Source organism: Ranitomeya imitator, chromosome 6 (genome assembly GCF_032444005.1).
Source record: "Ranitomeya imitator isolate aRanImi1 chromosome 6, aRanImi1.pri, whole genome shotgun sequence".
NCBI lineage: Eukaryota > Metazoa > Chordata > Amphibia > Anura > Dendrobatidae > Ranitomeya > Ranitomeya imitator.
Window position 1 is genome coordinate 65,064,910 of NC_091287.1, and position 24,177 is coordinate 65,089,086.

The 24,177-nt window shown below is 43.9% G+C and overlaps 1 protein-coding gene across 1 annotated transcript in view; it reads left to right on the forward strand.

Annotated features, from left to right (window-relative positions):
• Window positions 1-24,177, forward strand: part of LMBR1 (limb development membrane protein 1) — a 163,990-nt gene that overhangs the window by 101,248 nt on the left and 38,565 nt on the right. The window contains exons 7-9 of the mRNA XM_069729727.1: window positions 4,051-4,119; window positions 4,293-4,357; window positions 14,300-14,372. Coding sequence (XP_069585828.1) covers window positions 4,051-4,119; window positions 4,293-4,357; window positions 14,300-14,372 — 207 coding nt within the window. The remainder of the gene's footprint in view (window positions 1-4,050; window positions 4,120-4,292; window positions 4,358-14,299; window positions 14,373-24,177) is intronic.

The following is a 24,177-nucleotide window of genomic DNA, read 5'->3' on the forward strand; positions in this document are numbered from 1 at the left end:
GCAGTAGGATGCTCCTACGATCCTCCCACACATGCAGTAGGATGCCCCTACAGTCCTCGCACAGACTCAGTAGGATGCCCCTACAATCCTCGCACACACGCAGTAAGATGCCCCTACAATCCTCGCACACACGCAGTAAGATGCTCCTACGATCCTCCCACACATGCAGTAGGATGCCCCTACAGTCCTCTCTCACACAGTAGGATGCCCCTACAATCCTCGCACACACGCAGTAGGATCCCCTACAATCCTCCCACACATGCAGTAGGATGCCCCTACAGTCCTCTCTCACACAGTAGGCTGCCCCTACAATCCTCGCACACACGCTGTAGGATGCCCCTACAGTCCTCTCACACGCAGTATGATGCCCCTACAATCCTCCCACACATGCAGTAGGATGCCCCTACAGTCCTCTCACATACAGTAGGATGCCCCTACAATCCTCCCACACACGCAGTAGGATGCCCCTACAGTCCTCTTTCAGACACAGTAGGATACACCTACAATCCTCCCACACATGCAGTAGGATGCCCCTACTGTCCTCTCTCCCACACAGTAGGATGCCCCTACAATCATCCCACACAGTAGGATGCCCCTACAATCCTCCCACACACGCAGTAGGATGCCCCTACAATCCTCCCACACACGCAGTAGGATGCCCCTACAATCCTCCCACACACGCAGTAAGATGCTCCTACAATCCTCCCACACACGCAGTAGGATGCCCCTACAATCCTCACACAGACTCAGGATGCCCCTACAATCCTCGCACACACACAGTAGGATGCCCCTACAAACCTCGCACACACACAGTAAGATGCTTCTACAATCCTCCCACACATGCAGTAGGATGCCCCTACAATCCTCCCACAGACCCAGTAGGATGCCTCTACAATCCTCACACACACGCAGTAAGATGCCCCTACAATGTTCGCACACACGCAGTAAGATGCCCCTACAATCCTCGCACACACGCAGTAGGATGCTCCTACGATCCTCCCACACATGCAGTAGGATGCCCTTACAATCCTCACACACGCAGTAGGATGCCCCTACAATCCTTGCACACACGCAGTAGGATGCCCCTACAATCCTGGCACACACGCAGTAGGATGCCCCTACAATCCTCGCGCACACGCAGTAGGATGCCCCTACAATCCTCCCACACACGCAGTAGGATGCTCCTACAGTCCTTCCACACACGCAGTAGGATGCCCTTACAATCATCGCACACACGCAGTAGGATGCCTCTACAATCCTCCCACACACGCAGTAGGACGCCCCTACAATCCTCGCACACATGCAGTAGGATGCCCCTACAGTCCTCTCTCACACACAGTAGGATGCACCTACAATCCTCCCACACATGCAGTAGGATGCCCCTACAATACTCGCGCACACACACAGTAGGATGCCCCTACAATCCTCCCACAGACTCAGTAGGATGCCCCTACAGTCCTCTCTCTCACACAGTAGGATGCCCCTAGAATCCCCCCACAGACTCAGTAGGATGCCCCTACAATCCTCCCACAGACTCAGTAGGATGCCCCTACAGTCCTCTCTCACACACAGTAGGATGCCCCTAGAATCCCCCCACAGACTCAGTAGGATGCCCCTACAATCCTCTCACGCACAGTAGGATGCCCCTACAGTCCTCTCACACACACAGTAGGATGCCCCTACAATCGACCCACACGCGCAGTAGGATGCCCCTACAATCCTCTCACATATAGTAGGATGCCCCTGCAATCCTGCAACACACGCAGTAAGATGCTCCTACAATCCTCCCACACACGCAGTAGGATGCCCCTACAGTCCTCTCACACAGTAGGATGCCCCTACAATCCTTCCACAGACTCAGTAGGATGCCCTTACAATCCTCGCACACACGCAGTAGGATGCCCCTACAATCCTTCCACAGACTCAGTAGGATGCCCCTACAATCCTCGCACACACGCAGTAAGATGCTCCTACAATCCTCCCACACATGCAGTAGGATGCCCCTACAATCCTCCCACAGACTCAGTAGGATGCCCCTACAATCCTCGCACAGACTCAGTAGGATGCCCCTACAATCCTCGCACACACGCAGTAAGATGCCCCTACAATCTTTGCACACATGCAGTAGGATGCCCCTACAATCCTCGCACACACGCAGTAAGATGCTCCTACGATCCTCCCACACATGCAGTAGGATGCCCCTACAGTCCTCTCTCACACAGTAGGCTGCCCCTACAATCCTCGCACACACGCTGTAGGATGCCCCTACAGTCCTCTCACACGCAGTATGATGCCCCTACAATCCTCCCACACATGCAGTAGGATGCCCCTACAGTCCTCTCTCACATACAGTAGGATGCCCCTACAATCCTCCCACACACGCAGTAGGATGCCCCTACAGTCCTCTCTCCCACACAGTAGGATGCCCCTACAATCCTCCCACACACGCAGTAGGATGCCCCTACAATCCTCCCACACACGCAGTAAGATGCTCCTACAATCCTCCCACACACGCAGTAGGATGCCCCTACAATCCTCACACAGACTCAGGATGCCCCTACAATCCTCGCACACACGCAGTAAGATGCTCCTACAATCCTCCCACACACGCAGTAGGATGCCCCTACAGTCCTCTCACACACGCAGTAAGATGCTCCTACAATCCTCCCACACATGCAGTAGGATGCCCCTACAATCCTCTCAGACTCAGTAGGATGCCCCTACAATCCTCGCACACACGCAGTAGGATGTTCCTACAGTCCTCCCACACACGCAGTAGGATGCCCCTACAGTCCTCTCACACACAGTAGGATGCCCCTACAGTCCTCTCACACACAGTAGGATGCCCCTACAATCCTCCCACACACGCAGTAGGATGCCCCTACAATCCTCCCACAGACTCAGTAGGATGCCCCTACAGTGCTCGCACACACGCAGTAGGATGCCCCTACAATCCTCGCACACACGCAGTAGGATGCCCCTACAATCCTCGCACACATGCAGTAGGATGCCTCTACAATCCTCCCACACACTCAGTATGATGCCCCTGCAATCCTCGAACACACACGCAGTAAGATGCCTCTACAATCCTCGCACACATGCAGTAGGATGCCCCTACAATCCTCCCACACACGCAGTAGGATGCCCCTGCAATCCTCGCACACACGCAGTAAGATGCCCCTGCAATCCTCGAACACACACAGTAAGATGCCCCTACAGTCCTCGCACACACGCAGTAAGATGCCCCTACAGTCCTTGCACACACGCAGTAAGATGCCCCTACAATCCTCGCGCACACGCAGTAGGATGCCCCTACAATCCTCGCACACACGCAGCAAGTGAATGACCTAAAAACAAAAATGCTGCTTCACCCCATTATCCCTGGTTCGCTGTTCCATTCTTTTCTGTGTGCCAGTTGAAGCTCTGCGCAGCAGGCGTGACCTCGTGCAGGCGCGGCAGCAGGCGTGATCTCGTGCAGGTGCGGCAGCAGGCGTGATCTCGTGCAGGTGCGGCAGCAGGTGTGATCTGGTGCAGTCATGGCGCCTGCTGCGCGGAGTCAGTTGCAAAGGAGTGAATAGTAGATGAGAGCGCCTATGGCTTCCTGTTTAACCATTGTACTTCCCGCTATCTACATCTTGAGGATGCAGATACCAGTGAAATTGAGGCGGTGAGAGGGGGAGAACGGCTGTGTGGTGCAGCCTGTGGGACAGCGAAGGGGCTAGATGTGGCCCACGTGCTGCACTTTTCTCAGGTTGGTCTTGGTTATATTCTTTGAGATGGAAAAGTGTTTCATTTCATTTCACAGTCTATATTCTGAGTGATTTACAGTCAATCATGTCGAAGTGATTTATTTCCCATTTCCTGTATATCTGGAATATATTATGACCCAAATACAGAATTGCTGTCCTCCGTACCAGATCGGTGGGGAACCATCCATTCTTCTACCAGGGTAGACTAGAGGTGTACTAATGTCCTGATGATCGATAATGCTTGAAAAGTAGATTACAACTCCATTTACTTGTACTATTTTTTTTTTTCAAATCCCTTTAGATCTCTGGGAATTTTATCTCCCCTACTTATATTCCTGTATCTCACTCATGGGATGCCTCCTCTTACTCTGTAAGTAATGATATTGTTCTTTGGGATATTTCTAAATTTGCAATTTTTAACAATCTAGTTTCTTAGAAGTTATGTGTAACTTTTGTAAAACCTGATGATTTCTGATGTTATCAATATAAATGTAATATTTTGTTTTACTTTTCTAACTATTACTTGGTTATTTCACTTCACAGTGTGTACACCTGTTGGCCTTTCTCGGATGTTTGCAGTAATGGGTCAACTTTTGGTGAAGCCCACAGTAAGTGTTGTGAACTTAGAAGTGTTTGTTTTATTATTGTAAATTGATGAATCGCATATTACGTAGGACACCTGTCTTTTGATACCTAATAAAGTGAATCTGGCAGCAGGTTTTTGCTATGTAATCAGGGAGCAGCATAATGTAGGGGCACAGACCCTGTATTCCAATGTTGTCACTTACTGGGCTGTTTGGTGTAATTTTGATAAAATCACAGTTTTCTCTGCAAAAAACCTGCTGACAGATTTCCGTTAACCCACTACTTACTGAGCACACTTTTGGAGAATATTCCTAATCTCTTTTGTAGACTGCAATGGAAAGTTGACCATGTGGCCCCTCTGTTGGCCCTCGCCTCTCATGTTCAGCTAAATTGTTACAAACTGCTGAAAAACCTTCACTTTACAGGAGGGAAGATGAAGCGTTATATGGCTAATATTCAAGAGAAACTTTTTATAACATTATTCTCTGGCAGATACTCCAGCACAAGGACTCTTTTTATTAACTCATATATGCGGTACTCGCCCCGTCTTTAGTGGTACCCTGCGAATGCTAAGGGGTGCAGGGGTGACACACAACTCAGCCAGTCATTACATTGGGCTCTGAAAATCTCACGTCCGGCTGTGTCTTCCATCCCCGCTGCCTTCCTGGGAATGTGCAATGCACCGATAAAGGTGGGGAGCGCACAGCCGGCATTCTGCGTATTACGGAGGCCGAGATTTACAAAGAGCCAGTGGTGACGCTGTTACTCGCAGGAGAGTAACACCGTTTGTGGGATGATTAGCCTTGGAAAACTCTGCCCCACGAGGACTACTCCACTAATTAGCATATTGCCGTCACAGATATAAAATGTAGTTTTGGCAAACAAGATAATAAAATGGGCTTTTTGGGGAGGATATACAAGTAGCTGCAAATAAAAAACCTACAAGAACCAAAACGAGCAAAAACCCAGCTGTAAGTAAATAAGTAAAAAGCAAAAGTGCATTTAAATAACAGAGTTCTTTAGTAATACCATTTTTGATCAAAAATAGCATAAAAGCCATCCCACCTCGACAAGGTGACTCTGATCGGGACGGTCCTACACTGTCTAATATTAAAAACCTTACCATGTGTCAATGTTGACCTGAGTGTGTGAATAAGGGCAGACACACGGACCGGATCCCATCCAGTGGACACCAGTCTGGGGAAGCCTTTAAAAGTAATTTCCAGCTCAGGAAAGGGAGGCCACACCCCGGCCTGCAAATATAGGAGGAGGTTTGGGGGCTCCAATGGGAGCGGTGAGCTTCTTTTTAACTAGAAGTTGCTTTGCTGATTTACCGGACCATAATCCATGAAATATCTTACACTTGGGACAGACTTTTATTCTACCTAGTTTGTTTTGGGGGGGGGGGGGGGGGGTCTCAAAGGCGTAAATATGTGTGTATTTCAGTCATGTTTCCCTTTTTGTTTGATTCTATTTCTTACAGTAGGTGCCAGGATGTATTTTCATCAGATAATCTTTCGTTCGATCACGGACACAAGATGTAGGCGAGCGCTTGGACAATCTAGTGACTAACTCAAAAGCATTTTGGGAAGGCTCCTGTAAAATATCCTCCAGCTGCTCCAAGATGGTGTTTTTACCTGTTCATATTGGATAAACCGACTTGTGGTTGGGTGATGCAACAAAGTCTGTTTGTCTCTTCTTACCCAACTTGGATTAGTGCTAAGGAACCACTGGCGGACAACCCGCAAACTGTGCCCGTACTATTCCTCAGAGTTTATTTTCCATTCCTTGCAAGAATATCTTAAAAAAAAAAAAAAGTATAAATATAGGAAAGACTAGGTAGCGAATATTTTAGTTGCTTGACGACAAGTGAAGGTGCTCATGGCACTGAGCTGCCTGTTATTTCTATCGATACATGTTGAGTTCTACCATATCTGTTCTTTATGATTATAAGCTCTGGTCTTTAGATCTTTTGATGACTTTATATACTGTAATTAAATCCTTTTTTTTTTTTTTTTTTTAAACTATGGTCGCTTTGCTCCTTTTGAGTTAATTACTGTCATGACTGAGAATGACAGGTTCAATTAATTGACAAAAATTAGATTTTTTTTTTCCTTTTGCGTTGTTTTCCTAAGCTGCTCGAAAAAGTTTTTGCTTGTCCTTTTTCAACACTCTTAAGTCAAGTAGGAGCGCACCGTTCTTCTAATTCACTCCTCACTCTGAGGTTTCCCTTGTTCTGGTGGACAGACACCAAATTCCTCCAACATTCCTTCTGAGCTCTTTATACCTCTCTTGCATCAATCCCAAGCCCTTAGTCCCATGAACCTGTGACCCCAGTCCACACTTTACTTTTATTTGTCACAGTCATTCCTTTCCTGGCATTCAACTGTTGAAGACTTTCTATCTCATTTTCCTGACTCTCCAGACATATTTCTTGACTTCTGCTTTTTTACTTTCTCCTTTATCTCTTTTATACTCCTGCAGTGAAAAGCATTGTTTTATATAATGTGTGCACAATTCTATGCCATGTGGTCTTCTACTTTTTTTTGTCATTGTAATATTAAGCTATGTTCACACTAGGCATTTGTTGCTACATTTTTTTTTCCTGGAAGCAAAACCTGATCTCTTGGCAGCAAAGAAGCTGCAGCAAAAACCGCAGGTTTTGCTGCATTTTTTGGTGTTTTGTTGCAGTTTTTGGCATGCTACATTTGTCTCTTGTGCATGCTGATAGTTTAGTGCAAAAATAAAAAATAAATCATTCTATTTCATCTGGTCTTGGCACAAAAAAAAGCTGCAAAACCAGATACTTCAGGGTTTTTTTTTATGCGGATTTTCAGCGTTTTTTCACCACCCATTAGGCCATGTTCACACCATGCGGTTTTTACTGCGGAACCGTGGCGATTTTGCCGCTGCAGGTCCGCAGCTGTTTTCCATGCAGGGTACAGTACAATGTTAACCTATGGAAAACAGAAACCGCAGTGCACATGATGCGGAAAAACCCGAAAAAAACCGAGCAGAATTGCTGCGGAAAAAAAGGACCATGTCACTTCTTTGTGCAGAATGGCAGCGATTCTGCACCCATAGAAGTGCATTGATCCGCTTACTTCCCGCATGGGGCTATGCCCACCATGCGGGAAGTAATGCGGATAATGTGCGGGTTATACCCGGGGTGGAGGAGAGGAGACTCTCCTCCAGGCCCCGGGAACCATATTTGTATTAAAAAAAAAGAATAAAAATAAAAAATCATGTATACTCACCCTCGGAAGTCTCAGCGCTGCACGCGGCCGTCCGGTCTCTGGTTTGCTATGCGACCAGGACCTTCGGTGACGTCGTGGTCACATGACCGTGACGTCACCGAAGGTCCTGGTCGCACAGCATCTTTGGAACCGGACCGCCGCCTGCAGCGCCCAGGAGATCGGGACGTCAGAGGGTGAGTATACCATCATGATTTTATTCTTTTTAACACTACTATTGATGCTGCATATTGCTGCATATGCAGCATCAATAGTAGGGGTAAATCCCGCAGCGGAACCCGCAGGACAAACCGCGATAAATCTGCAGGGAGAACCCGCAGAATAAAAAGGAGCGTGTGAATGTGGCCTTTCTTTCAATGGGTGAAAAACGCTGAACGAAGTGACTTGCTCTATTGTGCAGAAAATCAAGCAAAGCACAAAATAACGATGACAAAAAAAACAAGGTGTGCGCGTGAGATTTCTGAAATCTCATAGACTTTGCTGGTACTGTAAAATGCAGCTGAAAATTTATGTTAAAAAAACGCATAAAGAAAACGCCTAGTGTGAACATAGCCTTATAGTTATGGTTTTGTATAGTTTTCTATTTGTTTTTTTTCTTCTCTTTTTGTAACATGTAGTTATTAATTAACAAAAACTAATGATTTATCATAGCTAAGATTTTCCAAATGTGTTGCTAATTGGTAATCAGGATAGGCTTCATGTATTTTATACTGTTTAATTCCTATGTATGCTGATGATTTATATTTTTAGCTTATCCTCTTCTGTTGCCAGTTCTCCTCCTTGTATGGAAATTATTTATGATTTAAATGGCGATTTGAATACATTGGTTTTTTTTAATCCACACGCTATCTACAGTAAATGGCTTCATATAATTTGTATATAAACTCTTTTAAAGGGAACCTGTCACCCCGTTTTTTCGATATGAGATAAAAATATGGTTCAATAGGGCCTGAGCTCAGCTTTACATCAGTACCTTTCATATCCTCCGATTCCCCACCTTTGCTACGAAGATACCTTAGTAATCTCTTCGTTTACGTATGTCAATCACCCCGGTCTGGTCCGATGGGTGGGGCCTAATCGCTGCCTCTCCCCCCGCTCCTTGGCGTGTCAGACGTAACTAGATCTGTGAATCATACAGATCGCTGTCAGTTTCTGCGGTTGCGCATTGAATTAGCATCTCGTGCGTGCGCAGTATGCTTTGACCAACTGTGAGCACAGCATTAAATCCTTATTGCGCATGCGCCAGCTTTTGACCCTATGCTCTGTGCCCCGGAAGCATAGAAAGACTTCCGGGGCACAGAATGTCAAGGAAAATGCCGGCGCATGCACAATAATGAGTTGAATGCTTTGCCCACTGTTGGGAAAAACATACTGCGCACGCGCGAGATGCCATTTGAATGCGCAGGCGCAGAAAACTACGCCAACGCAGGAAAGAAGATTCGTAACGCAAAGCCAGAGGTGAGGAGATTCGGCGATTAGACCCCTCCCATTGGACCGTGGTGATGGACATACGAAAACGGAGAGGTTACTAAGGTATTTTCTCAGCAAAGGTGGGGAATCGGGGGATAAGAAAGGCACTGATGTAACGCAGAGCTCAGGCCCTATTGAACCATTTTTTTTTTTTAGCTCATATCGAAAAAACGGGGTGACAGGTTCCCTTTAACCCCTTCCCGACCCATGACGCCACGTAGGCGTCATGAAAGTCGGTGCCAATCCGACCCATGACGCCTATGTGGCGTCATGGAAAGATCGCGTCCCTGCAGATCGGGTGAAAGGGTTAACTCCCATTTCACCCGATCTGCAGGGACAGGGGGAGTGGTAGTTTAGCCCAGGGGGGGTGGCTTCACCCCCTCGTGGCTACGATCGCTCTGATTGGCAGTTTCACTTTCAACAGCCAATCAGAGCGATTTGTAATATTTCACCTATTATAACTGGTGAAATATTACAATCCAGCCATGGCCGATGCTGCAATATCATCGGCCATGGCTGGAAATGCTAATGTGCCCCCACCCCACCGATCGCCCCCCCAGCCCCCCGATCTGTCCGGTACACTGCTCCGGCTCCCCTCTGTCCTGTGCTCCGCTCCCCCCCGTGCTCTTGGCCGCTCCCCCCGTGCTTCAATCATTCCCCGTGCTCCAATCACCCCCTCCGTGCTCCGTTCCACCCCCCGTGCTCCGTTCCAACCCCCCGTGCTCCGTTCTACCCCCCCGTGCTCCGTTCCACCCCTCCCGCGCTCCGATTCACCCCCCCATGCTCCGAGCCCCACCCACCCCATCATACTTACCGATCCTGCTGGGGTCCGTCCGTCTTCTCCCCGGGCGCCGCCATCTTCCAAAATGGCGGGCGCATGCGCAGTGCGCCCGCCGAATCTGCCGGCCGACAGATTCGTTCCAAAGTGCATTTTGATCACTGAGATAGATTATATCTCAGTGATCAAAATAAAAAAAATAATAAATGACCCCTCCCCTTTGTCACCCCCATAGGTAGGGACAATAAAAAAAAATAAAGAATTTTTTTTTTCCACTAATGTTAGAATATGGTTAGGGGTAGGGTTAGGGTTAGGGGTAGGGTTAGGGTTAGGGGTAGGGTTAGGGTTAGGGGTAGGGTTAGGGCTAGGGTTAGGGGTAGGGTTTCGGTATGTGCACACGTATTCTGGTCCTCTGCGGATTTTTCCGCTGCGGATTTGATAAATCCGCAGTGCTAAACCGCTGCGGATTTATGGCGGATTTACCGCGTTTTTTCTGCGCATTTCACTGCGGTTTTACAACTGCGATTTTCTATTTGAGCAGTTGTAAAACCGCTGCGGAATCCGCACAAAGAAGTGATATGCTGCGGAATGTAAACCGCTGCGTTTCCGTGCAGTTTTTCCGCAGCATGTGTACAGCGATTTTTGTTTCCCATATGTTTACATTGAACTGTAAACTCATGGGAAACTGCTGCGGATCCGCAGCGTTTTCCGCAGCGTGTGCACATACCTTTAGAATTAGGCCATGTGCACACGGTGCGGATTTGGCTGCGCAGTGGATTGGCCGCTGCGGATTCGCAGCAGTGTTCCATCAGGTGTACAGTACCATGTAAACATATGGAAACCAAATCCGCTGTGCCCATGGTGCGGAAAATACCGCGCGGAAACGCTGCGTTGTATTTTCCGCAGCATGTCAATTCTTTGTGCGGATTCCGCAGCGTTTTACACCTGTTCCTCAATAGGAATCCGCAGGTGAAATCCGCACAAAAAACACTGGAAATCCGCGGAAAATCCGCAGGTAAAACGCAGTGCCTTTTACCCGCGGATTTTTCAAAAATGATGCTGAAAAATCTCACACGAATCCGCAACGTGGGCACATAGCCTTAGGGTTAGGGTTGGAATTAGGGTTGTGGTTAGGGTTAGGGGTGTGTTCGGGTTAGGGTTGTGATTAGGGTTATGGCTACAGTTGGGATTAAGGTTAGGGGTTTGTTGGGGTTAGTGCTGGAGGTAGAATTGGGGGGTTTCCACTGTTTAGGCACATCAGGGGTCTCCAAACGCAACATGGCGCCACCATTGATTCCAGCCAATCTCGTATTCAAAAAGTCAAATGGTGCTCCCTTAATTCCGAGCCCTGACGTGGGCCCAAACAGTGGTTTACCCCCACATATGGGGTACCAGCATACTCAGGATAAACTGCGCAACAATTACTGGGGTCCAATTTCTCCTGTTACCCTTGTGAAAATAAAAAAATGCTTGATAAAACATCATTTTTGAGGAAAGAAAAATGATTTATTATTTTCACGGCTCTACGTTGTAAACGTCTGTGAAGCACTTGGGGGTTCAAAGTGCTCACCACATATCTAGATAAGTTCCTTTCGGGGTCCAGTTTCCAAAATGGGGTCACTTGTGGGGGGTTTCTACTGTTTAGCCACATCAGGGGCTCTGCAAACGCAACGTGACCATCCGCAGAGCATTCCATCAAAGTCTGCATTTCAAAACGTCACTACTTCAATTCCGAGCCCCGGCATGTGCCCAAACAGTAGTTTACCCCCACATATGGGGTATCACCGTACTCAGGAGAAACTGGACAACAACTTTTGGGGTCAAATTTCTCCTGATACCCTTGGGAAAATAAAAATAAAAGATCATTTTTGAGAAAATAATTTTTTTTTATTTTCATGGCTCTGCGTTATAAACTTCTGTGAAGCACTTGGGGGTTCAAAGTCCTCACCACACATCTAGATTAATTCCTTTGGTGGACTAGTTTCCAAAATGGGGTCATTTCTGGGGGATCTCCAATGTTTAGGCACACAGGGGCTCTCCAAACGTGACATGGTGTCCGCTAATGATTGGAGCTAATTTTCCATTTAAAAAGCCAAATGGCGTGCCTTCCCTTCCGAGCCCTGCCGTGCGCCCAAACAGTGGTTTACCCCCACATATAGGGGTATCAGCGTACTCAGTACAAACTGGACAACATCATTTGGGGTCCAATTTCTCCTATTACCCTTGGCAAAATAGGAAATTCTAGGCTAAAAAACCATTTTTGAGGAAAGAAAAATTATTTTTTATTTTCATGGCTCTGCGTTATAAACTTCTGTGAAGCACCTGGGGGTTTAAAGTGCTCAATATGCATCTAGATAAGTTCCTTGGGGGGTCTAGTTTCCAAAATGGGGTCACTTGTGGGGGAGCTCCAATGTTTAGGCACACAGGGGCTCTCCAAACGCGACATGGTGTCCGCTAACAATTGGAGCTAATTTTCCATTCAAAAAGTCAAATGGCGCGCCTTCCCTTCCGAGCCCTGCCGAGTGCCCAAACAGTGGTTTACCCCCACATATGAGGTATCGGCGTACTCGGGAGAAATTGCCCAACAAATTTTATGATCCATTTTATCCTATTGCCCATGTGATAATGAAAAAATTGAGGCGAAAAGAATTTTTTTGTGAAAAAAAAGTACTTTTTCATTTTTACAGATCAATTTGTGAAGCACCTGGGGGTTCAAAGTGCTCACTATGTATCTAGATAAGTTCCCTGGGGCGTCTAGTTTCCAAAATGGGGTCACTTGTGGGGGAGCTCCAATGTTTAGGCACACGGGGTCTCTCCAAACGTGACATGGTGTCCGCTAAAGAGTGGAGCCAATTTTTGATTCAAAAAGTCAAATGGCGCTCCTTCCCTTCCAAGCCCTGCCGTGCGCCCAAACAGTGGTTTACCCCCACATATGAGGTATCAGCGTACTGAGGACAAATTGGACAACAACTTACGTGGTTCAGTTTCTCCTTTTACCATTGGGAAAATAAAAAAATTGTTGCTAAAAGATAATTTTTGTGACTAAAAAGTTAAATGTTCATTTTTTCCTTCCATGTTGCTTCTGCTGCTGTGAAGCACCTGAAGGGTTAATAAACTTCTTGAATGTGGTTTTGAGTACCTTGAGGGGTGCAGTTTTTAGAATGGTGTCACTTTTGGGTATTTTCAGCCATATAGACCCCTCAAACTGACTTCAAATGTGAGGTGGTCCCTAAAAAAATGGTTTTGTAAATTTCGTTGTAAAAATGAGAAATCGCTGGTCAAATTTTAACCCTTATAACTTCCTAGCAAAAAAAAATTTTGTTTCCAAAATTGTGCTGATGTAAAGTAAACATGTGGGAAATGTTATTTATTAACTATTTTGTGTCCCATAACTCTCTGGTTTAACAGAATAAAAATAAAAAATGTGAAAATTGCGAAATTTTCAAAATTTTCGCCAAATTTCCGTTTTTATCACAAATAAACGCAGATTTTATTGACCTAAATTTACCACTAACATGAAGCCCAATATGTCACGAAAAAACAATCTCAGAACCGCTAGGATCCGTTGAAGCGTTCCTGAGTTATTACCTCATAAAGGGACACTGGTCAGAATTGCAAAAAACGGCAAGGTCTTTAAGGTCAAAATAGGCTGGGTCATGAAGGGGTTAAGGAATGAAGTTATGGCTCATTGATGGGCAATGTGTGGTCTCCATGTGGTGGTTTGACTTTCTTTGAAATATATAGCATAGACCCCAAAAGATCAGTCGCCATCAGCAAATGTCAGAAGTGAAAGCAGTAAATTTTTCTGTGGATTTTTCTGTAGGTTCACATTTTTTTTCCATGCTTTATTAAAAATGGTGAAAGCCGCACTGAAAATCTGCACCATTTCCACAACATGATGAAGGATGCATTTTTTTTCCCTATATAGAAAATATCTGAAGCTTGTGGATGAGATTCGTAAAATTTGGCAATTTAATTTGCTATGAATTTTAAATGTGCAAATCATCTGCAGATCCACCACATGTGAATTCACGGTATGGAAGCCATCTATACCGGCACAACTCTGGTGCCACCATGATGCCAAGTTTCAGCCTCTTCAAGCCCACATAGACAAGTACATAATTGGTTAACGTACCAATGCTCATTTCCCAGCAATTACCCAGTGAATTTTATGCTGGTATACATATCGCCATTCTCGGCCACTCCATGTAAATGGAGAATATTCTGCCAACTACATGTATGATGACAGAACAATCGTATGGACGGGCTGTCTGTTCCCACCAGATTTACCAGTCTATGTAGACATGTCAGTTTAACGAGCGCCAACTTGTCTAAACGGGCTTTTATTCTAGCCTACGAAGTCACAGATATACGCAAAGACAGTCATTTTAACTTTGTAAATTCTCGGATATTACATTCAGAGAAAGCTGTGCCCTAGTAATGAATTTATCTGCCTATTTTAGATCCTTGAAGACCTTGATGAGCAGATGTACATCATAAGTCTACAGGAAGAGACTCTACAAAGAAAGCTCAATGGTATTCCTCTACGTCACTTTCCTTTTCTTTACATGGATTTTTTTTTCATTTCTAAATAGCTTTTTTTTTTTTTTTTTTTTCAATTCGTGGCATTTACTGTTCTGCGGTCGTACAAATAATGTTTATTGAAATAATTAGTAGTTTTGTTCAAAGTTTGGGATATATTCCATAGTCCTGCTGTCCCTAGTTTTCAAGGACCATGAGCAAGGTTGGCAAGAGCGGGATCATTGCTTTAATGGTTGTTTCTGACAGTACCACAAATAACACTGCGCAACAAATTTCAGGGAAGTTCTTGTCCCCAGAGAAAATGTTATTGTATCTTATAGATTTTGATATGCTGAGCACGAATATGTGCTCCAAAAGTCTGTATCATGTAAGGTTTTTAAGAAACAACAGTTTATATTCTACATTATGACGTCCGAGACACTACATACAGTACATGTTCATCGATGTCAGTAGCAAAAGCAATAGTTCAAAAGTGTTTTGCAGATGACTTTCGTTTATAATCCGTGTCAGATGCTTCTGGAGTAAGATTCCAGCAATAGTCAGCCAGAATTGACGTATTCCACTCTCCCTGGTACCTTTTCTCCATCAGTGAAATCTTTCACCGTGTTCATCGCTAACAGCACCAAGATTGGCTGGAAAAAAGTCCAAGTGAGAATGTAGAAAATGCATTTTTAGTGACATATTGCATTTCATAAAATGATATGCTATGAGCATGTTGTCCACGAGTTGTTCAAAGTTTGGTGCCCGGCTGTTGCCAAAGATGTGGGGTAAAGGGGTTAAAAACAGTCAGTGAATACCTGACAAAAGAAATCCTCTGTGATCCCCTGCTGTAATGTCAGTATTGTCTTTTGATTCCTTCCCTGCCCAGGAGATGTGATATGCTACACGGTCCGCCGAATGATTCACTGCGCCTGCATGCAATTCACATAATAAGTGCTTGCATATGTGTAGATCAGTGATATAGGTTAGTTCAGTGGAAAATTCAGAATATACTGTGACAGTGTCAGAAAAAGTTCATATAAGTTTTTAGAATTATAACAGAATATTGTAATCTTTCGTATCATTTCTCAAGAACCTTAGGAAAAATCTGAAGTCATTTCTGAAATTCGCATGAAAAAAATCTACCAGGAACACTCAAAATTGTTCGAGGGACAAAACCTTTATAACACAGTGTAATTTAAAACTATTATTGATTATTTCCAACAGTTCCATAGAGGTGGTGCACATGATTGACCGCTACTCTATTCAGTTGGACCTCTGTAGACCTCCATTCTCTTAACTGCTGGGTGGTCCGAACGGTTTGAGCCCTCAGCAATATGTTGATAGGGTGCACATGATTGACCGCTACTCTATTCAGTTGGACCTCTGTAGACTCCCATTCTCTGGATTTGTGGGGGGTCCTAACGGTTTGAGCCCTCAGCAATAGGTTGATAGGTGATTGCTATAAAACTTGGTACAAACCCTTTAAAGGGAATCTGTCACAAGAAAAAACCACTATTAATCTGCAGGTTAATAGCATTATTATACACATAGCTGAAAGCTGCAGGGAGAAAATGACGTTTATTTCTTACCCCACAGCATTGTGGTTGCACTCACGGGGGCGGCGCCGGTGCTGGTCCTGACTGACACTTGCTCTGCATTGGGGCTGACTGTCAGTCACTGCTGGGGACGCGGTTACAGCTGTCGCTCTGTAGTATCCTGCAGATTAACACACATCTGCAGGTTACTGGTGTTTTTTCTGGTGACAGGTTCCCTTTTAAAGGGAACCTGACACTTGATAAAATTCCTGCACCGCGTGTATCAGCCACTGGCTGTATGATCTCAGCCATGCATGTTTGACTCTGAAACGCTGAGAAAAACTTGCTCTAAAATCCACCGGGGACAGAGCCGCACAGGTGACAAGTAGAAAATCTTCTCCCCGCCCGCTGCCAGTGACTCTCTTCCTACACATGCACGCAGGGAGAGACTTGTCACTCCAGAGGAGTGGGTGGAGAGAAGCCACCAGGGACCGTCCTTTCTGACTATTGACCTGTGCTTCACCGTCACTGGCGGCTCTTAAAGTATGTTTTTCTTAAGGTTTCAGAGTCCAACCTACATGTCTTATATCATGCAGCCTGTGTCTGATGCATGCTGTCTGTGGATCCGGGGACCATATATCCTCTGTCAGGTTCACGGTAACTTTGCAATTTTGAGAAACCTGATGATGTGTAATGTTGATCTGCAGGTGCAATCATTTCCCATGTAACGGTAGTCCCCAAGTTCATAGCCCTATCTGCTGAGCGATCATCAGGATTGTTTGCCGGCATCTTGGAGACTAGCGATTGAATGACGTGGAAAGCAAGCTCACATCCACTAATCTCTGTTGTTGTAGTGTGTGTCGCTGATGTTTTTGGGCACATAGTTCACATATTTTGACTCCATTTGTGCAGCTGAAAGAGCTACATTTAGGAATGGACTAATGATGATTGATGGACAATGGCCGGCTGTTACTGTGTAGTCCGGCTAAGCCTTGTATGCATGTTTATATACCTTGCTAGATCGCAGCATAATATAAAGGGAGATGCAGGGTTTCTTACTTGAATTTTTAGTTTTTTGGGATAGCTTATCAAAAATTCACAGACAAACAATATTTTTTACAGACACATTGGAAAACCATAAATCATGTGATGGATGTCTACAGCCCATAAGTCAGATATGAAGACATATGCTGCATTCACTGGAAAGTCTAAAAGGAAAATTGAAGTCAAAATAATCTGTATAATTTTCTTCAGCTTTAAAAAAAAAAAACACAAACAAAAAACAAAATCACGGACGTCTTAAACTGTTTTTAGTGACGGAGAAAAAAAGTGCTTATTTTTACAGCCTGTCATAGAATTTCTGGATAGTTGGCAGTCCTGGTGAGGTAGGGTGTCATAACACTGAAGAATTCACTGCACACTCACATTGGGTGATGCAAAATGTCAGGAGGAGGTATTGTGTTCCATAATTGACAGAAGATGCCCGAGTGTAGAATATGGTGATGTGTGTAAAGCGGCAATTTGAATTTCCCAGGTCATTCTCAATAGTGAAGGTAAATCGCGAGAGAACCAGAAATGAACATGTTACATATAAAACACATTTAATTTAGAAACTGGGCTGTGGAGTTGGTAAGCCAGACCTCCGGCACTGACTCCACCAAAATGGGCTCCGACTCAGACTCCACAGCCCTGCTAGGGCTGTGGAGTCGGTAAGCCAAACCTCCGACTCAATTTCCATGACATCGACTCCAACTCCACCAAAATGGGCTCTGACTCCACGACTCCGACTCCACAGTCCTGTTTAGAAAATCATATGGAGCATGTAGGGTCTTTGGGATCTGAATAGAACAGGAATAAAGGTAAGAGTCGTGTATATTAATGTCCAAGATGTGCATATTCAAGGGATAGAACGGAGACTGATAATTGTCTATAATTTATATAATCGCAATTATACACCTAGACATACAGAGAAACTGGTTGTAGAGGTGGGCTAGATATAATGGGGTCTGAGGCATGGAAGGCATACGGTAAACAAAGGTTTTATATGGCTAGGATCGTCAATGACCGTAAAAAGCATAGAGTATCTATGGATATATACCACCTTTATGTACTTATCTAAATTTGTCTCCACCATAGTCTTCAATAATGAGCTTCCTGTGATGTCTTCTGACAAACTTCAAACTGGTTTTCTGGGCATTAGAATAATTGCTTGTTCTAATTGTATAATTGGTCGAGGGGGGACCATTGGACTGGGTTGATCAGCAGAAAGAGGTGGCGAGCAATAAGGGTATTGCAGTGCCTGACGCAGGGATATCCTTACACATCTGTGTCCGGTACTGCAGCTCTGCCCCACTGAGTGGTGATATCCCTTTCTTCTGCTGATCAGTAAGAGATCCCAGCAACCATACATCGTAATATTTACCGTACTACTAGAAATCTTTCCGGTGTAAGCTTTAGTTCAGATGGCTTAGTCATGACATGGTCAAAAACTGCGTGCGGATTACTGCTTTGACAGAGCCTTTTTGACTGGTTGACCCCAATTTTAATTTTCCAATTTAATAAAGAAGAAATCCCATGAATAATGCTAAATAATGTGCAATCAAAAACCACACTGTCTGACAAGGTATGTTGGTTTGTGTGAAAACGACATGCAGTCTCTGGTTTTAGGCCATATCTCCTTTCCATCATAGTCTTCGCTATGTAATCAGGTGCAGAACGAGATGGAAGCAGCTATTATGAACCATTTTCAGGTACCATAAACTAGCAAATTTCCAAATTTAGCTTCTAAGAGTTAAACTCTTTTTGTTGGGACCGACACGCCTGCAATGCCAGACAGGTCTCTCTCCAGAAGGATAGACATTACCCCTTAGACACCAGTCAGAGGCCTCTCACGTAGCCAAATCAGATCTTGCTTTGCATTGAGGAGCAACAGTCCTAAACACATGTCCGCAAATAGAGATTCTGGTTTGGCTTTTATCCTAAGTCCTATGGCAGGGCTCATGGTCAATATTCACGTTTAGGATTGCTATTTCCAATAGGTGGAACTAAAGTTCAAGTCCTCTTCCTCTCTGAAGAGGCAATTTGCAACTCAAGTTTAGCTTAACATTTGACTGTATAAAGCTGCGTTCAGCCTGGACTATCTTGTCCCATTAGGGACCAATGATTGACTATATACAGGTAAATCTGTGCTCGTTTACTGGCTTGTGTACATGGGCCAGCGAATACTGATGGAAACAGGACATTTGTTCTGTCCCCATACAGTACCAAGGAAGGTGACGGGCACAAGGGGGCATTCTTTGCGTCTGGAGGAGAGAAGGTTTTCCCACCAACATAGAAGAGGATGCTTTACTGTTAGGTCAGTGAGAATCTGGAATTGCTTGCCTGAGGAGGTGGTGATGGCGAACTCAGTCGAGGGGTTCAAGAGAGGCCTGGATGTCTTCCTGGAGCAGAACAATATTGTATCATACAATTATTAGGTTCTGTAGAAGGACGTAGATCTGGGGATTTATTATGATGGAATATAGGCTGAACTGGATGGACAAATGTCTTTTTTCGGCCTTACTAACTATGTTACTATGTTCTCGGCAGCACATGTCCTGTTTTCACAGGGTGATGTGTTGCCGATAATGATTTTTATGCCGGTCCAAAATGATCTAATCATCCCACGAATGAGTAGAGCGTGACTACTATCATGTCTACTACACAGGCTGATAATGAGCATTCTTATACGCACTTGTTCTCCAATTTCAGCCCTTGTAATTGTAAATGCACCTTTAACCCCTTAGTGACAGAGCCAAATTTTTTAAAACTGACCAGTGTCACTTTATGTGATAATAACTTTGGAATACTTCATCAAATCGCAGTGATTTTGAGAATCAGAATATCGAATTTAGGTTGATATGTTTTGTTTTTATTTATAAAAAATATCAGAAATTTGAGATAAATGTTAAAAAAATTAGCAATTTTCAAACTTTGAATTGTTATCCCTTTAATCCAGATAGTCATACCACAACAAAACATTATTAAATAATATTTCCCACATGTCGGCTTTACATCAGCGCCATTGGTAAAATGTTTTTTTATTTTGTTAGCATTTTAGGAGGTTTAAAAATGTAGCAGTAATTTTTCATTTTTTTTCAAGGAAATTTACAAAATTTATTTTTTCTTCACCGCAGCTGAATAATTTACATCTGTTAGCCAGCATAAGTACATGTGGGGGTTGCCTGGTTGCTAGGGAATCCCCACGTGTACTTATACTGGCTAACAGATGTAAATCATTCAGCTGTGGCAATAAAAACTAAATGTCCGAGTACTTAAAAAATACTCGGAGGACCCCCGAGCGTGCTCGGGAAATCTTGAGTAACGAGTATATTCGCTCATCACTATTATTAACCCTTCAGGTGATTTTCAGGAATTAATGCAAAGTGGCATGACAGAAATGAAAATATGTATTTTTTTTTTACCACCTAAATGTCTCTAACTTCTGAACAGGTTACAACAGCCGTCAGACTCTAAGGCCGCTATATGGTCGTGAATTGCCACAGACAACATCAGGACTACAAAATCATAATCTGAGGGGACCAATTGGGATAAAGAGGGAGAAGCCCCTACACTCTGTTAACCACTTACATGATGTAGTCACTATTGACAGCAGTATATAAGGGGTTAAACAGATATGGACGGTGTAAACACTGATCGTGGCTGATACCGCAAGTTATCAGTTATAGTGTACAGCCGACAGCTGCTGGATTGTCACCTGTGTGGGGAGGCTATGCTCTTATATCTCAGGTCAGTTAAAAGACGTATTGGCGGTCATTAAGGGGTTAAGATGTCTTTATCATGGCTATTGTGCTAAGGTCACCTCTAGCCTTCACGGGAACATTCATTATTGATTGAAGTGCACCTGTCAGATTCATGATACAGACGGCTTTTTACAGATTAAACTATTCTTGAAAATGTGAATGAAGCCAAGGTGAAGGAATAAACTACTACATTTTCATCAATATGTCTTCAGTGTGTTAATAACACCAACATCGAGAAGACTGCCATTCTAAGGCTAGGTTCACATTGCGTTAGGGCAATCCGTTAAGCGCATAGCGCTAGCGGAATGTTTGTTTAGGGTCCGCGTTCGGGGTCCCCGCTAGCGCAGATCCCCGATCTGCGCTAGCGAGGGACGGACCTCGGACGCTGCAAGCGGCGTCCGAGGTCCATCACAAAAGAACGGCACATCGCTAGCGCGTGCCGAAAATGCCATGCGCTACAGGAAAAATTAACATTGCTGTCAATGGGTGCGCTAACGGACCCGTTGCGTGGCGTTAATTGCGACATTTTCGCCGTGCAACGCAGTCCGTTAGCGTTAACCCATTAACGCAATGTGAACCTAGCCTAATAGAGGCTTCAAAACAGCCAATGGACCTCATTTGTTGAGGGGCTTCCCAGACATGGGAGAAGGGGGAGGGGTAGCTCTCGAAAGAGGTTATCTTCAGTGGACATTTATCCACCATCAACCTCCATCAGGACCCATGATATGGACCCATACAGTCACTCCTCTGGAGGTGTCGAGTATCTTGTTTTTTCATACTGCCTGGTGTAATTGGGAAGAACTTTCGAAGGAGCGAGTGTCCGCCCTGCCTCTCCATTCAGTGTCTGTGGGGCATTAAGCTAAACACTGTGCTTGGTCCTCTACACTTTAACTTGTTCCTGACCAGGTGATTTTCTTTTTTTTTTTTTTTTGCTCTTTCCTCTTCTATCAAGAGTCATAACTTTTTATTTTTCCATTTATATACCCATGTGAACACTTTGTGCAGGGCGAGTTGCATTTTAGGATGACTGGGAAAATAGAAAAAAGAATTGTTAGAGCTTTACCTTATGTTTTGTGTCATATGGAATATGTATTTTTTTTCCAATGACCTTTTCGTTTTTGCCACTGAACTGCAATCTCAATTTCACAAGATCCCATTTCTCTGTACAATAATCATGAGCACATGGTAGTCTATCAAGGTGGCATTCACAATAAGAAAGATAAGGTCAGCGAGACTATATTAAAGTTAAAGCACCTTATAGGGAACGATCTCCGGCGCGCGCCCGGTGTTCGGACCCGGCAGTGCACAGTGGAGCATTCCTGGAACGTTGTGTTGGAGCAGAAATGCAATATAACGAATCTCTCAAGTTGCTCATTTGGAATTTTGCTCCGAAATATCTTCATTCGGGTGCAAAGATTGTGACCATAGCTACGTTTTTGGCAATAATTTATCTTTTAGCGAGGCATTTATACCAATTGGACAGCAACCAGATATGTACACGCACACTCGGGATAAGGCTCGTTTAAGTCGCTCAGTGCGACGTTCATTTACATAGAACTGATCACCATGATCACATAGTTTTTTTTTGTTTTTTTTTTAACATTCAAAAATTTTGTTTTTCAAGCATTAACCACTTCATACACTTTGTTTTTTTTTTACAGTTTTGAGTTTTTCTTTTTCCTTGAAGCCGTTTTGGAAGAGTTTTCTTTTCTCAAGTTGTTTTATCTTTTTTTTTGTTTTGTTTTTCTCATTTTATGAGTTTTCCGAAGAACCCTAGGAATCACTATCGCTTTCCTGGGGCAACTTTGCCAATGTTCTCTGGCGTCTCTGACTCTACACTAAGTACAGACAGCGGGCAGCTTTTGAGCAGAATCCACCTGAAGTTTGATCATGGAACTTAAACGGCTTCAGGATTTCCAAATCTTGAAGAAGTGACATAAGATGAAACATGTGCACAGCAATGTTGTTTTGAGGCTGATGTGTGTTATGTTCATTTTACTTTTTCAGACGGATTCTGGTCTAGATTTCAGCATTTTGATTTGATGATATCGAATTAATGCCACCATGTGTTTTTCAAAACTTCTTCAGGAAGAAAACATGCTAAAAAAAAACCTCCTTATGTGGATTTCCCATAGAAAAGTATGGGAAGAGTTTTTTTCCAAACAGCCTTTCAGAAGGATTTTATAGGGGGAAAAAAACTCCATGTGAACATAGCGAAAAACCTACAGCTTATTGTTGGTTTCCCTGTAAAAATAAAAAAATGACACTCCTAATAAGGTGACACAAACATTTTTATTTACTAAAAAGTTCATTCATTGACCAAAGGTGGTTAAACATTAAAAAAAAACACCCTTTGAATTCTCTGTAATCATATTAGCCCATAGTGTAAAGTTGGAATATTATTTTTTAGCTGTGAAAGAAATTGTTTCCCCCTCCATTAAGAAAAATGAAAAAAAAAAAAAAAAAAAAAAACTAATGTTTTAAATACATTGTATACCCCAAAATTATGCATAGTTAAAGAGAAAGGAAAATAACAAAGGTGGGATGAAAGCGTTAATGGTGCTGGACTATTTTAAAGCCTCCATCACAGTGTAAGTTAATAATTATAGAAAAAAAAACTTGGTTGAGTTTCAATATGTGAATTAAATCTAATAAGTGGAAAAAAAGAAGTCCGAAGTGGAATTTGTGGTTAATGAGGATAACAAATTATGACTTACACCATCTAACTAATTAACAAGAAGCTAAAACATCAATTACATCAGCGCACAGGCAGGATTTAATACTCTGTCAATAGAGGATTGCTCAGCAGAAATGAATCCTGCCGAGCCTGCGACTGTGAAACTGGACAGGACGGAGGCAGAAACTAGTTTGCCTCTGATGAAATAGTTTGCACACGAGTTGATTATCGTATGAATGAACAGATTTGTGGCTTCCACTTTCTACTTCAGTTCACCTGTTTCCCGGTGATGAAAGCTCTTCCGAGTGGATCACCATTAGTTCCTTGACTTCAACCTTATGCACTAAATATTTTTAGTTGGTGAAAGGACAAGTTACTTAGATGATATAAGAAGAGCACCTGTTGTCATCACACACTTGTTTTCGTATCCTGCAAGACATGCACAATGGATTGTCTCTCTCCCGAGAGAGAACAATGTCCAGTGCGGCAAGGAATAATGGGCCTTTAGGATGCATTGCCAAATTGTTTTAAAGTCATAAAGGTATTCGAGGTTAAGAAGCAAGTAAAGGAAAAGATGTAAATCCTTCTGGAGTTGGAAAGTTGTGCAGTACAACTTGAAATATCCTCCTAATATTGGAATGGTCTCCACTCTCCAGAATCAACTATAGGACGTAGCAGGTCTTACATTTTATTTCCCAGGGGAACATTGCTTGGCCTAGAAGTCTCCCTGTGCCTGTTTGGCTCTCTCCAATTTAAAAAGGGTTCTTAAGGAATAGAAAAAAATAGATATCTTAAGAACAAGT